This window comes from Coregonus lavaretus (assembly GCF_964263955.1).
Source record: "Coregonus lavaretus genome assembly, chromosome: 32".
Classification (NCBI taxonomy): Eukaryota; Metazoa; Chordata; class Actinopteri; order Salmoniformes; family Salmonidae; genus Coregonus; species Coregonus lavaretus.
In genome coordinates this window covers 24,885,343-24,901,304 of record NC_140019.1, presented here as the reverse complement: position 1 = coordinate 24,901,304, position 15,962 = coordinate 24,885,343, and the positions used below count along the sequence as shown (strand labels likewise).

At 44.8% G+C, this 15,962-nt stretch overlaps 1 protein-coding gene across 5 annotated transcripts in view; it reads right to left on the bottom strand.

Moving 5' to 3' along the window:
* Positions 1-15,962, bottom strand: part of LOC311107899 (ETS-related transcription factor Elf-1-like) — a 57,875-nt gene that overhangs the window by 8,545 nt on the left and 33,368 nt on the right. For 2 of the 5 annotated variants that reach the window (XM_084150492.1, XM_084150493.1), the window contains exons 2-5: positions 14,691-15,078; positions 2,776-2,947; positions 2,469-2,573; positions 1,801-1,956 (exon numbers count right to left, since the gene is read on the bottom strand). In XM_084150492.1, coding sequence (XP_084006618.1) covers positions 1,801-1,956; positions 2,469-2,573; positions 2,776-2,947; positions 14,691-14,762 — 505 coding nt within the window. In that variant the 5' untranslated portion in view covers positions 14,763-15,078. Of the gene's footprint in view, positions 1-1,800; positions 1,957-2,468; positions 2,577-2,775; positions 2,948-6,617; positions 6,705-14,690; positions 15,079-15,962 lie in introns of those variants that run through there. The other 3 variants (XM_084150490.1, XM_084150491.1, XM_084150494.1) reach the window with 2 other exon arrangements.

The window sequence follows — 15,962 nt, the reverse complement described above, 5'->3', positions numbered from 1 at the left end:
TAAAATATTTGTATGAACATAACAAGATTCAACAACTGAGACATAAACTGAACAAGTTCCACAGACATGTGACTAACAGAAATGGAATAATGTGTAACAGTCAGTATCTGGTGTGGCCACCAGCTGCATTAAGTACTGCAGTGCATCTCCTCCTCATGGACTGCACCAGATTTGCCAGTTCTTGCTGTGAGATGTTACCCCACTCTTCCACCAAGGCACCTGCAAGTTCCCGGACATTTCTGGGGGGAATGGCCCTAGCCCTCACCCTCCGATCCAACAGGTCCCAGACGTGCTCAATGGGATTGAGATCCGGGCTCTTCGCTGGCCATGGCAGAACACTGACATTCCTGTCTTGCAGGAAATCACGCACAGAACGAGCAGTATGGCTGGTGGCATTGTCATGCTGGAGGGTCATGTCAGGATGAGCCTGCAGGAAGGGTACCACATGAGGGAGGAGGATGTCTTCCCTGTAACGCACAGCGTTGAGATTGCCTGCAATGACAAAAAGCTCAGTCCGATGATGCTGTGACACACTGCCCCAGACCATGACGGACCCTCCACCTCCAAATCGATCCCGCTCCAGAGTACAAGCCTCGGTATAACGCTCATTCCTTCGACGATAAACGCGAATCTGACCATCACCCCTGGTGAGACAAAACCGCAACTCGTCAGTGAAGAGCACTTTTTGCCAGTCCTGTCTGGTCCAGCGACGGTGGGTTTGTGTCCATAGGCGACATTGTTGTTGGTGATGTCTGGTGAGGACCTGCCTCAGTCCAGCCTCTCTCAGCCTATTGCGGACAGTCTGAGCACTGATGGAGTGATTGTGCGTTCCTGGTGTAACTCGGGCAGTTGTTGTTGCCATCCTGTACCTGTCCAGCAGGTGTAATGTTCGGATGTACCGATCCTGTGCAGGTGTTGTTACACGTGGTCTGCCACTGCGAGGACGATCAGCTGTCCGTCCTGTCTCCCTGTAGCGCTGTCTTAGGCGTCTCACAGTACGGACATTGCAATTTATTGCCCTGGCCACATCTGCAGTCCTCATACCTCCTTGCATGTTCACGCAGATGAGCAGGGACCCTGGGCATCTTTCTTTTGGTGTTTTTCAGAGTCAGTAGAAAGGCCTCTTTAGTATGACCTTAATTACATTTACATTTTAGTCATTTAGCAGACGCTCTTATCCAGAGCGACTTACAGTTAGTGAATACATATTTTTTATTTTTTATTTATTATATATATATATATTTTTTTTTGTTTGTTTTGTTTTTATTTTTTATATACTGGCCCCCCGTGGGAATCGAACCCACAACCCTGGCGTTGCAAACGCCATGCTCTATCAACTGAGCTACATCCCTGCCGGCCATTCCCTCCCCTACCCTGGACGACGCTGGGCCAATTGTGCGCCGCCCATGAGTCTCCCGGTCGCGGCCGGCTGCGACAGAGCCTGGATTCGAACCAGGATTTCTAGTGGCACAGTTAGCACTGCGATGCGGCGCCTTAGACCACTGCGCCACTCAGGAGATAATTGCCTACTGTCTGTAAGCTGTTGGTGTCTTAACGACCGTTCCACAGGCGCATGTTCATTAATTGTTTATGGTTCATTGAACAAGCATGGGAAGCAGTGTTTAAACCCTTTACAATGAAGATCTGTGAAGTTATTTGGATTTTTACAAATTTTATTTGAAAGACAGGGTCCTGAAAAAGGGACGTTTCTTTTTTTTGCTGAGTTTAGAAGATTAAAAGCAAGACTAAATAATGTGTTGTAACACTGCTCCCTACATTCCAGGAGAACCCCTGCAGTACCTTTGGTTTTCCTCTGTGGTTTGGACACGCTCTTCTGAGGGATCTCGTCCATGGAGGATGTTTCATCATCCAGCGATACATCCATGCAGCCGTTGGGCTCCGGCCTCAAGTGGATATAGGTGTAGTCAGACTCCAACATGGTCCCGTAGGTGTGAACTACAACAACAGAGAAAACAGTAGTACACTAAATTTGACTCCCAGTTACGTAATATTATTGTGAGACTGTGAACTAAAGCAACAGCCAGAGATAATGATAGGAGTTAGGAAATACTACAAATGAAACTGCATACAAATTAAACTGCATACAAATAGCCTTCACCAAAAACGTGCAGGTTTTAACAATATGTTTTGAAAGTGATAAAGCAAATCAAAATGTATTTGTCACATCCACAGGGTACAACAGGTGTAAACAGTATAGTAACTTACAAGCGCTTCTTCAACAATGCAGTATTCAATATCAAAGGTAAAGAAATTGAAAATCCAGAATAGAATCTTAAAAAGAGCACGTAATCAATTCTAGGTCAGAAAAAATAAAAACCGACAAGATAAATGCTCTGGGGTAGAAATTGGATTCAGTTAATACACATGTGGTACCAACATATACAAAAATACTCCTTCCCCTAACCCCCTCCAAGAGAGTAGCAACAACAGAACAACAGAATTCGTACTCATGCGTTTCTCATCCAGGATGTTGTTTGGTGACTCCATGTTAAGAAGGGCTGCCGCAGCCTCGTTGGTCTCCATGTTATCCTCTGTGCCCGACACCGTCGTTTCTACTGGCCAATCAGACAGGGATTGTCATCAGAACAAGAAACAGACAGCTTTAGAGACAAACCTGAAAGGATATTACAAATCTAAGGGTGAATTCTAGGTAATTTAGTTAATACCAGGCACTGTCCGGAATCAACTCCTAGCTCCTACCCCCTAGGCATGCATGCACGCTTGTGTAAAGTATCATGCCCTCCTCCCCCTCACCTGAGAGGCCCACGTCGCCAACCAGAATGGGCTCCTCCATCACATGTAGAGTGTTGTCCACCATAATGCCGTTGGTCACCTCGTCCGACTCCATGCCCGAGTAGACCTGCATGAGGTCAGCGGCGGGCACCTGCTCCACAATGACTGCTGGGAACACGGACGGATCATCCAGCTGGACACACAGAGAGGCCAACAGAAGACAGAGACCACAGATGTTAGACCACAGACGTTAGACCACAGACGTTAGACCACAGACGTTAGACCACACACGTTAGACCACAGACGTTAGACCACAGACTTTAGACCACATACATTAGACCACAGACATTAGACCACAGACATTAGACCACAGACATTAGACCACAGACTTTAGACCACACACGTTAGACCACAGACGTTAGACCACAGACGTTAGACCACATACATTAGACCACAGACATTAGACCACAGACGTTAGACCACACACGTTAGACCACAGACGTTAGACCACAGACGTTAGACCACATACATTAGACCACAGACATTAGACCACAGACTTTAGACCACACACGTTAGACCACAGACGTTAGACCACAGACGTTAGACCACAGACATTAGACCACAGACTTTAGACCACACACGTTAGACCACAGACGTTAGACCACAGACGTTAGACCACAGACATTAGACCACAGACGTTAGACCACACACGTTAGACCACAGACGTTAGACCACAGACGTTAGACCACAGACGTTAGACCACAGACGTTAGACCACACACGTTAGACCACAGACGTTAGACCACAGACGTTAGACCACAGACGTTAGACCACACACGTTAGACCACAGACGTTAGACCACAGACGTTAGACCACAGACGTTAGACCACACACGTTAGACCACACACGTTAGACCACAGACGTTAGACCACAGACGTTAGACCACAGACGTTAGACCACAGACGTTAGACCACATACATTAGACCACAGACATTAGACCACAGACTTTAGACCACACACGTTAGACCACAGACGTTAGACCACAGACGTTAGACCACATACATTAGACCACAGACATTAGACCACAGACGTTAGACCACACACGTTAGACCACAGACGTTAGACCACAGACGTTAGACCACATACATTAGACCACAGACATTAGACCACAGACGTTAGACCACACACGTTAGACCACAGACATTAGACCACAGACGTTAGACCACAGACGTTAGACCACATACATTAGACCACAGACATTAGACCACAGACGTTAGACCACAGACGTTAGACCACATACATTAGACCACAGACATTAGACCACAGACGTTAGACCACACACGTTAGACCACAGACTTTAGACCACACACGTTAAGACCACAGACGTTAGACCACAGACGTTAGACCACACACGTTAGACCACAGACGTTAGACCACACACGTTAGACCACAGACGTTAGACCACAGACGTTAGACCACAGACATTAGACCACAGACGTTAGACCACAGACATTAGTTTTTTATCTTATATCCTGTAAGTACTACAGCCATTGTAAAGTTAATGTAGACTTATACACTGTGCTTTTACAGTTGCTCTTGTATATCTCACACATTGGCTTGGTCCATATGCAGCTGAACAAAAGGAACTACTTACTTTTATAATATTCATACATGTTTCACATACAGACAGACATATCTATATAAACCCATATTTCTCATGTGACCAACATGTCCTCATCCTAACAAGAATTTACATAAACTGCTGGTAATTACGCTACGTATATATTTTTAAAGATGTTTTATTGTCACATACTGTACACCAGATAGGTGCAGTGAAATGTGTTGTTTTACAGGATCAGCCATAGTAGTACACTGCCCCTGGAGCAAATTAGGATTAAGTGCCTTGCTCAAGGGCACATCAACATATTTTTCACCTTGTCGGCTCAGGTATCAGTGTGATATACAACAGAGGGAGAGCTCATTTCAACAGTGCTTCAGTGGCCCACTGGGACATTCTTCTATAGACTGACACCAGCTGCTTCTAGGGGTGAGTTATAATCACATTATGGAGATTATGTAAACCCTAAAGGAAACCATAGGATTCATCATGAATACTGTCAACCCATTCACTCCTATCATACCTCATGAATACTATCAACCCATTCACTCCTATCATACCTCATGAACACTGTCAACCCATTCACTCCTTTCATACCTCATGAACACTGTCAACCCATTCACTCCCATCATACCTAATGAACACTGTCAACCCATTCACTCCTGTCATACCTCATGAACACTGTCAACCCATTCACTCCCATCATACCTCATGAATACTGTCAAACCATTAGCTCCTATCATACCTCATGAATACTGTCAACCCATTCACTCCTATCATACCTCATGAATACTGTCAACCCATTCACTCCTTTCATACCTCATACCCCTGTGTCTTGTTGCTGGGGATTCCAGACACGCTCCTTCATTTCCAGCACAACATTTTTTAACACGGGAAGAGCACATTTCTCAACTAAGGAAATTACCAGAGCTCTGGCCAAACTGAGTACACTGAGTATAAAAACCATAAGAACACCTGCTCTTTCCATGCCATAGACTGACCAGGTGAATGCTATGATCCCTTATTGATGGCACTCAGTGTAGATGAAGGGGAGGAGACAGGTTAAAGAAGGATTTTTAAGCCTTGAGACAACTGAGACATGGATTGTGTATGTGTGCCATTCAGAGGGTGAATAAGCAATACCTTAATATAGACCACATTGAGAATGCAATAAATCAAACAAATGTATATGAATAAAGACTTGCTTAAGTGCCAAAATTCAGCATTTTGACATGTCCCTCCATGCACCTTCTGTGACTTTCAGGAATTTTAACCCACTTAAGCCCAAAATGTCTCCATGTTTTTACCACCATTGAAAGCTCTAGTTTTTTTTTTCGCTTTGACAACGTCATTTCTAAAGATTATTATTTATTTAATGTGATTAGTGATTAATTTTAAGGTTTAAAAAATCCTGTCCCTCATTTTAATTTCAACCTTGCTACGTGAACTGAACTCTCGTTTTAATATGATGAAACTATTCCTTTTTTAAATACTATTTTCAAAAGAAACATTGAACATCTAATAGCCAAATCATGGTGTAAATGCAGGTCAGCTGGTTCTGCTCTTTTTGTAAATGTTCTGGTGTTTGTGGTGGAAATGTTTGTTTTTTATTGTGAAGCTTCAGCTTGCATTCAATTGCCCATCCCTGTTGCACACAGCAAGCTTCCCTGTCACAAGGGGATTTATGGCTGATTTAAGATGACATCGTCAACCCTGTTACAGTCAACCCTGTTACTTTATTTGGCACTTAATAGGCACTTACTATAGTCATTTTTTTATGAGATGGTTAAACTGTTATTTTATTAGGTTGAACATGTGCTCTTTATGACAGAATGTTAAAATTTGGTAAACCTAAAGGTTTTTTTCACCAAGTTACAAATCTCAAAAGGCACCGAATTTGTGGAATGACCCATGCCCAAAAAGCTCCAGTGCCTGCACTCTCATAGCCAGAGAGAGAAAAATGAATTCAGTGTCAGTTTCTGAAAATAACCAGGAGATGGCAGCAGACTACAACTCATTGCCTGATTATCATATGATCTGTGATACTTTGTCCTACCCAAACAGTTCATGCAAGTTCTCAATCATTACAAAACAATTAGTGGCCAAATACTTAGCCATATTGAAAGGCAGTAACAACATTTTGACTTAAACTTCCAAACAGGTTTTAATGGAATAGCCTAACAATGTTCAGAGTTGTAGGATAAGAGAGTCTGCTAAATGACTTAAATGTAAATGTAGGACTTTACCTTTCCAATCCCTTGAGATAGTCCTTGTTACGTTGTGGCACATTATAAGGGTTCTGCTTTTTTGGTAATTCTCGTCCATTCTTGTAATTCTATTACTATGGGTCAGCCATCTCTCTCTCTCTCCTCTAAAGCACAAGTTTCCTTTGTTGTGGTTGAACCCCAGGAATTCCAGGTGTCTGAGCTTTGAGCCTTGAGCCCCAGGGAGGGACTAGGGAGTCCAAGGCTACATTCACTCAATGCTACACTTTAACCAGAGAACAAAAAGCACACTGCCACACACAACTGCATTATGTTGAATCATTAATCCTCTAGGGGTCAGTACCATACAATTAGACTATGTAAACGTAGCTACGAGTTCAGGGATTGTTCTAGTAACTTCACAGACAATATCTGTGTATAAAGTATAAAATAAAGAGTTCTGTTGTTGTGAGCTTTGACTGTAAAAGATGAAATGTCATTGACATAATGTTCTCAGACTGTAGTAGCATCTCCGTCAGTAGGGAGCCCCATCTGGGTTCACTGATGTGAGTGAGTAAGTGAGTGAGTGAGTGCGTGAGCACATGTGTGTATCCAGACATTAAAAGAGCACTAGTGAGTCTGCTGAGTTCACTCGTCTGTATATTAAACACCACACTGTCTTCCCTCCCTAGCAGGACCAGACCACGACAGACTGAATCCCACACAGAATCTGCTGACGGGGCAGAAGACGTCTGTTTCTGTCTACTGTTGTTGTTTTGACGTAATGGGGCTCAGTTGCACCTGGAGGGTTTGTCACAAAGCAGGATCAAATAGTTAGCCAGCTAGCTAGCTTTCGTACATATTGCTCCATATGTTTTCTAGAGAAAGACATTTAAAATGTAAATGCTATAGCCTAATTGACTCGATATTCTCAATAATATGTCAGCTCCAGTTTTGTAACAATCCAGAAAATAGCTATATCTGTAGGCTGGCTAACTTAGTGAATCTCCTTTGTGATACACCCCACACAGGAAAACATGGCCGCCCAGTATCATGAAAACATGGCCACCCAGTACCATGAAAACATGGCGGCCCAGTACCATGAAAACATGGCGGCCCAGTATCATGAAAACATGGCGGCCCAGTACCATGAAAACATGGCGGCCCAGTATCATGAAAACATGGCGGCCAAGTATCATGAAAACATGGCCGCCCAGTATCATGAAAACATGGAGGCCCAGTACCATGAAAACATGGCGGCCCAGTATCATGAAAACATGGCGGGCCAGTATCATGAAAACATGGCGGCCCAGTATCATGAAAACATGGCGGCCAAGTATCATGAAAACATGGCCTCCCAGTACCATGAAAACATGGCGGCCCAGTATCATGCAAACATGGCCGCCCAGTACCATGAAAACATGGCCGCCCAGTACCATGTTGACCAGAAGGAGTCAAGAGACACTCTCAGCTATATCAACAAGATAATTAAAGGTGTAAAACAGAGTATGGAATTTAGAAAACGAATTACACAAGCGCCATAATGGCTGCCTCTAGGGAAACCAGAGATAACGATCACTGGGGGATTTTAATCTCCAAGTTCCCAGTTTCGGTTATGAAAGCAAGCCCCTGTGTGTGAGAGGTTCCCTATGATCAACTCTGTTCTGCTTTACCTGCCCATGACGCCATTGTTAGCCGCACCTACCTACTTTTAACATCCCCTAATGGGGCTGATAGAGGAAGTGAATGGCAAACATTACATAGCCACACCACAGATAACAACTGAAATACTTAAAAAAGGGGTGTGCTTTTGAGAGACTGGACCTTATGGAGTGCTGTACTTGAATGGCTGTTCAGTTAAACATGTAAGTGGGTGTAAATAATGTAAGTGTATGACCACAGCAGGCTGCTATATAACTCTAACAGCAGGCTTCCTTAGAACTCCAACAGCAGGCTGCCATAGAACTCTAATAGCAGGCTGCCATAGAAATCTAATAGCAGGCTGCCGTAGAACTCTAACAGCAGGCTTCCATAGAACTCCAACAGCAGGCTACCGTAGAACTCTAATAGCAGGCTGCCGTAGAACTCTAATAGCAGGCTGCCGTAGAACTCTAATAGCAGGCTGCCATTGAACTGTAATAGCAGGCTGCCATAGAACTCTAACAGCAGGCTTCCATAGAACTCTAATAGCAGGCTGCCATAGAACTCTAACAGTAGGCTTCCATAGAACTCTAATAGCAGGCTGCCATAGAACTCTAACAGCAGGCTTCCATAGAACTACCAACAGCAGGCTGCCGTAGAACTCTAATAGCAGGCTGCCGTAGAACTCTAACAGCAGGCTTCCATAGAACTCCAACAGCAGGCTGCCGTAGAACTCTAATAGCAGGCTGCCGTAGAACTCTAATAGCAGGCTGCCATTGAACTGTAATAGCAGGCTGCCATAGAACTCTAACAGCAGGCTTCCATAGAACTGTAATAGCAGGCTGCCATAGAACTCTAACAGCAGGCTTCCATAGAACTCCCAACAGCAGGCTGCCGTAGAACTCTAACAGCAGGCTTCCATAGAACTCCAACAGCAGGCTGCCGTAGAACTCTAATAGCAGGCTGCCGTAGAACTCTAACAGCAGGCTTCCATAGAACTCAAATAGCAGGCTGCCGTAGAACTCTAATAGCAGGCTGCCGTAGAACTCTAATAGCAGGCTGCCATTGAACTGTAATAGCAGGCTGCCATAGAACTCTAACAGCGGGCTGCCGTATAACTCTAATAGCAGGCTGCCGTATAACTCTAATAGCAGGCTGCCATTGAACTGTAATAGCAGGCTGCCATAGAACTCTAACAGCAGGCTTCCATAGAACTGTAATGGCAGGCTTCCATATAACTCTAATAGCAGGCTGCCGTAGAACTCTAATAGCAGGCTGCCGTAGAACTCTAATAGCAGGCTGCCGTATAACTCTAACAGCAGGCTTCCATAGAACTCTAATAGCAGGCTGCCGTAGAACTCTAATAGCAGGCTGCCGTAGAACTCTAATAGCAGGCTGCCGTAGAACTCTAACAGCAGGCTGCCGTAGAACTCTAACAGCAGGCTCCCATAGAACTCTAACAGCAGGCTGCCGTAGAACTCTAATAGCAGGCTGCCGTAGAACTCTAATAGCAGGCTGCCGTAGAACTCTAATAGCAGGCTGCCGTAGAACTCTAATAGTAGGCTGCCATAGAACTCTAACAGCAGGCTTCCATAGAACTCTAATAGCAGGCTGCCGTAGAACTGTAATAGCAGGCTGCCGTAGAACTCTAATAGCAGGCTGCCGTAGAACTCTAATAGCAGGCTGCCGTAGAACTCTAACAGCAGGCTTCCATAGAACTCTAATAGCAGGCTGCCGTAGAACTCTAATAGCAGGCTGCCGTAGAACTCTAATAGCAGGCTGCCGTAGAACTCTAATAGCAGGCTGCCGTAGAACTGTAATAGCAGGCTGCCATAGAACTCTAACAGCAGGCTTCCATAGAACTCTAACAGCAGGCTTCCATAGAACTCTAATAGCAGGCTGCCATAGAACTCTAACAGCAGGCTTCCATAGAACTCTAATAGCAGGCTGCCATAGAACTCTAACAGCAGGCTTCCATAGAACTCCCAACAGCAGGCTGCCGTAGAACTCTAATAGCAGGCTGCCGTAGAACTCTAACAGCAGGCTTCCATAGAACTCCAACAGCAGGCTGCCGTAGAACTCTAATAGCAGGCTGCCGTAGAACTCTAACAGCAGGCTTCCATAGAACTCCAACAGCAGGCTGCCGTAGAACTCTAATAGCAGGCTGCCGTAGAACTCTAACAGCAGGCTTCCATAGAACTGTAATGGCAGGCTTCCATAGAACTCTAATAGCAGGCTGCCGTAGAACTCTAATAGCAGGCTGCCGTAGAACTCTAACAGCAGGCTGCCGTAGAACTCTAATAGCAGGCTGCCGTAGAACTCTAATAGCAGGCTGCCGTATAACTCTAATAGCAGGCTGCCGTAGAACTCTAATAGTAGGCTGCCGTAGAACTCTAACAGCAGGCTGCCGTAGAACTCCAACAGCAGGCTGCCGTAGAACTCTAATAGCAGGCTGCCGTAGAACTCCAACAGCAGGCTGCCGTAGAACTCTAATAGCAGGCTGCCGTAGAACTCTAATAGCAGGCTGCCGTAGAACTCTAATAGCAGGCTGCCATTGAACTGTAATAGCAGGCTGCCATAGAACTCTAACAGCAGGCTTCCATAGAACTGTAATGGCAGGCTTCCATAGAACTCTAATAGCAGGCTGCCGTAGAACTCTAATAGCAGGCTGCCGTAGAACTCTAACAGCAGGCTGCCGTAGAACTCTAATAGCAGGCTGCCGTAGAACTCTAATAGCAGGCTGCCGTATAACTCTAATAGCAGGCTGCCGTAGAACTCTAATAGTAGGCTGCCGTAGAACTCTAACAGCAGGCTGCCGTAGAACTCCAACAGCAGGCTGCCGTAGAACTCTAATAGCAGGCTGCCGTAGAACTCTAACAGCAGGCTTCCATAGAACTCTAACAGCAGGCTGCCATAGAACTCCAACAGCAGGCTGCCGTAGAACTCTAATAGCAGGCTTCCATAGAACTCTAATAGCAGGCTGCCATAGAACTCTAACAACAGGCTTCCATATAACTCTAATAGTAGGCTGCCATAGAACTCTAACAACAGGCTTCCATATAACTCTAATAGTAGGCTGCCATAGAACTCTAACAGCAGGCTGCCATAGAACTCTAATAGCAGCTTTCAGACACTAAACTGAGCTAAACATCATTCTGAAGTCATTACACCATGGCTCTGACTCAGGGAGCTACTTATTGACTGTAAAATCCAATATAAGAAGGCTAGTATTACTGTCCAGCAAGCTATGCTAGCTGTGGCTTTCTCTGATTGCAACAGCCCACATACGGAAAGATAAACCCTTCAGACTAGCTAGCTCCGGCAAAAACAAAATGGCCACCTTCGCTAGCGTTAGCATTAAATGTAAATAAGTTATCCCAGAGCTATTTTAAGAGCTATTTTCAAGCTACCAGGTGGACAGGCTATGTAATCCTCTGGTAATTGACTGAGTGTGCGCAGGGAAGAAACGAGAGGAGGCCTGTGTTATTTCCACACAACAGGTCTGTCTGGTTAGGCATGAACCAGGACATTCAAGCGAGAGGATCAAGTGACAACTCATTCCTCCACATATACACAAATACAAACAAAGAGACACACAAACACCCACACACACATCGCACAAACATCGGGCACACACACACACACAAACCTGTTCCACAGAATTCAGACAAAGATGTGGAGGTAAGATAAACACACTGAAGTACACTTACACATACAAACCGTACATTTTGTGCCGTAAATTGACTGGGTCCTGGCAAAGCCCCACCCTCTCCTCCAGCGCACACTAAAATAGTCCCAACTCCAGGTCTCGCTCACTTTCCGTCTCTGTCCTCCCAACAGACCACACTCCATTTCCCAGCCCTCTCCCTGCCATCCCTTCCTCCTTCTCTCCATCTCTCCAAACTAAACTAACATATGGAATTGTTTTAAGATGGTCATACCATGGATCATTTAGCTATTTGATTTAGAATTTTAGGACCCCTTTATGTATACATTAATTTTCTCTTTTTTTATAAAATTATTTGATAAAATATAGAATTTGGCCTTTACTACTATAGCCCATAGAAACGCATTGAATAACACATTCATAAATGGCAAAAAATACAGTCCAAAAATAAATCATAAGGAATAAGGTTTTGAAGTGTCTGTCCTATATCTACAGTTGAAGTCGGAAGTTTACATACACTTAGGTTGGAGTCATTAAAACTAGTTTTTCAACCACTCCACAAATTTCTTGTTAACAAACTATAGTTTTGGCAAGTCGGTTAGGACATCTACTTTGTGCGTGACACAAGTAATTTTTCCAACAATTGTTTACAGACAGATTATTTCACTTATAATTCACTGTATCACAATTCCAGTGGGTCAGAAGTTTACATACACTAAGTTGACTGTGCCTTTAAACAGCTTGGAAAATTCCAGAAAATGATGTCATGGCTTTAGAAGCTTCTGATAGGCTAATTTACATCATTTGAGTCAATTGGAGGTGTACCTGTGGATGTATTTCAAGGCCTACCTTCACACTCAGTGCCGCTTTTCTTGACATCATGGGAAAATCAAAAGAAATCAGCCAAGACCTCAGAAAAAAAATTGGAGACCTCCACAAGTCTGGTTCATCCTTGGGAGCTATTTCCAAACGCCTGAAGGTACCGCGTTCATCTGTACAAACAATAGTACACAAGTGTGAACACCATGGGACCACGCAGCCGTCATACCGCTCAGGAAGGAGACGCGTTGTGTCTCCTAGAGATGAACGTACTTTGGTGCGAAAAGTGCAAATCAATCCCAGAACAATAGCAAAGGACCTTGTGAAGATGCTGGAGGAAACAGGTACAAAAGTATCTATATCCACAGTAAAACAAGTCCTATATCGACATAACCTGAAAGGCCGCTCAGCAAGGAAGAAGCCACTGCTCCGAAACCGCCATAAAAAAGCCAGACTACGGTTTGCAACTGCACATGGGGACAAAGATCGTACTTTTTGGAGAAATGTCCTCTGGTCTGATGAAACAAAAATAGAACTGTTTGGCCATACTGACCATCGTTAAAATTGGAGGAAAAAGGGGGTTGCTTGCAAGCCGAAGAACACCATCCCTACCGTGAAGCACGGGGGTGGCAGCATCATGCTGTGGGGGTGCTTTGCTGCAGGAGGGACTGGTGCACTTCACAAAATAGATGGCATCATGAGGAAGGAAAATTATGTGGATATATTGAAGCAACATCTCAAGACATCAGTCAGGAAGTTAAAGCTTGGTTGCAAAATGGACAATGACCCCAAGCATACTTCCAAAGTTGTGGCAAAATGGCTTAAGGACAACAAAGTCAAGGTATTGGAGTGGCCATCACAAAGCCCTGACCTCAATCATATAGAAAATGTGTGGGCAGAACTGAAAAAGCATGTGCGAGCAAGGAGGCGTACAAACCTGACTCAGTTACACCAGCTCTGTCAGGAGGAATGGGCCACAATTCACCCAATTTATTGTGGGAAGCTTGTGGAAGGCTACCCGAAACGTTTGACCCAAGTTAAACAATTTAAAAGCAATGCTACCAAATACTAATTTATTGTATGTAAACTTCTGACCCACTGGGAATGTGATGAAATAAATAAAAGCTGAAATAAATAATTCTCTCTACTATTATTCTGACATTTCACATTCTTAAAATAAAGTGGTGATCCTAACTGACCTAAGACAGGGAATTTAAATTTATTTGGCTAAGGTGTATGTAAACTTCTGACTTCAACTGTAGTAGATATAAGAAAGCTCAGGAAATATTTTCATTTTTTTGGACACATATTTAACCCCTGATTTCTGTTGGCACAAAACTACCTCCAAATTTCCATTTGTTTGTATGGGTTACCTTCAGAATAGTCCCATGACACTTGTGCGGAAAACAGAGAACACCATCGTGTTCGTGAGAGTCTCCCCTATCCATAGAGTGGTTATAATAGTTTGCAGAGATGTTTTCGTGAGAAGACCGATTTTCGGGATGTCTCACGGTCTGACAAACACCGCTGTAGCTCGGCCACCTTCCACCGCAGACGCGGAAGGCTGACATAGGTGGATTGAGACACAGCCCATGCTCTAGCTTAAACTGACGGATTTTGATGGGGATTTTTGTATTATGTTACTTAGATTGAGGTGCTGGAATCCTTAATGGTGAATCAGCCACGTCCGATGCGATATTACAACAGTAAAGAAGTTACTGCAAACAACGAACACCGTTTTTTCCCCTCAGACATTATTGCAAGCGCGGTAGAAGAGCACAATATGTACTGCAAGTTTTTTTTTACCATGCTGCACGACGCTCCTCAGCTCAGCAGCAAAAACTATAACAGTGGTGGTGGTGCGGCCAGTGGCGCCGTTTCCCCCTACTGCAGATTCCATCTTGAACTTTCTATATTGGTGGTGGTGTTACATCATGATAACACTACTGATATTGACTACTGCTAAACTCCAATGTAATGAAAGGTACCTGGTTGATCTCATCCATCCCATTGCTGGCAAACTCAAACACCAGCTCGTTGGGCTGCACCGCAGTTGCCATAGTGATGGAGGTCCGAGGGTAGGACGCAGACGGACAGACGGGGTGGGTGATTTCCTACCCCTCTAGGGTGTCCAATCACAGGAAAACCACCAGATTGAACCAAAGGTCAGTGATACTGTGGGTCAAAACAAAATAGCTTCCCTTCTTGAGAATCTCCAGTGGCCTCCTCACACCTGTTTCTTTTCTCTGTGGTTGCCTGTTAAGGTGTGGAGCAAAGTGCGACTGAGAGACCCAGGAATCAGAGAAGAGCCGCACTGAGCCTGGATGGAGGCAGCCTCTTCCTGGGGCCTGCTGCGTCTGGAGCATCTACACCTGCCTGAGAGAGAGGGGAGAGAGAGGAACATGTCAGTAAACAGTCATTAGGAGCCAAGTGTGTGTGTAAGACCAGAAGTCGAACCTGGGTCTCCTGTGTACCACAAGACTGTGTTAGCCTGATGAAATAAAGCCTATAGGCACAAAGCCTGTTAAACTAAGCCTCTGGGAGTTCATGCAAGTCTTCAGGTCGCAGGCAATGTTACTCATCACACGAGCAAGATTCACTAAACCACCTATAACCGTGGAACAAAACAAAGTATTTGAAATGTGTGAGAGTGTTTAACAACCACACTCATAGTGTGAGGCTTGCAGCCCAGGCAGCGTCTGTGTGTTTATGTGTCTGAGGCCAAGTAGTAAGAAAATATCCCAGCCAGCACAGTACTGTTCGGGTCGACACGAAAGTGTGAAAAGGATATAGGAGACAGCCATGGGCCTGACTCTCTGCTTGCTCCCATGACAAGACTGCTGGTTCCAGTGGATAATTCAGATCCCTGGTTCATTGTTGGCTCAGAGGGCCCCAACCGCGTGCCTGCTTGGCTCAGAGGGCCCCAACTGCCTGCCTGCTTGGCTCAGAGGGCCCCAACCGCATGCCCGCTTGGCTCAGAGGGCCTCAACCGCATGCCTGCTTGGCTCAGAGGGCCCCAACCGCCTGCCTGCTTGACAGCCACTCTTAAAGTAGAATCAAGAGTAGCACTGAGCACACGGAAAAATGCACCACGCTTTCCAATACATGCATCACCCGGCTTCACATTCAGTTACTCTTGCACTCACTTGAAACTGTGTGTGATTATAGCTGCCTGTCTCCTTGGTGAGTAGCTATATTCCTGTTAAATGTGTGTGATTATGGCTGCCTGTCTCCTATAGGTTATACCAGTGTGATGTTCA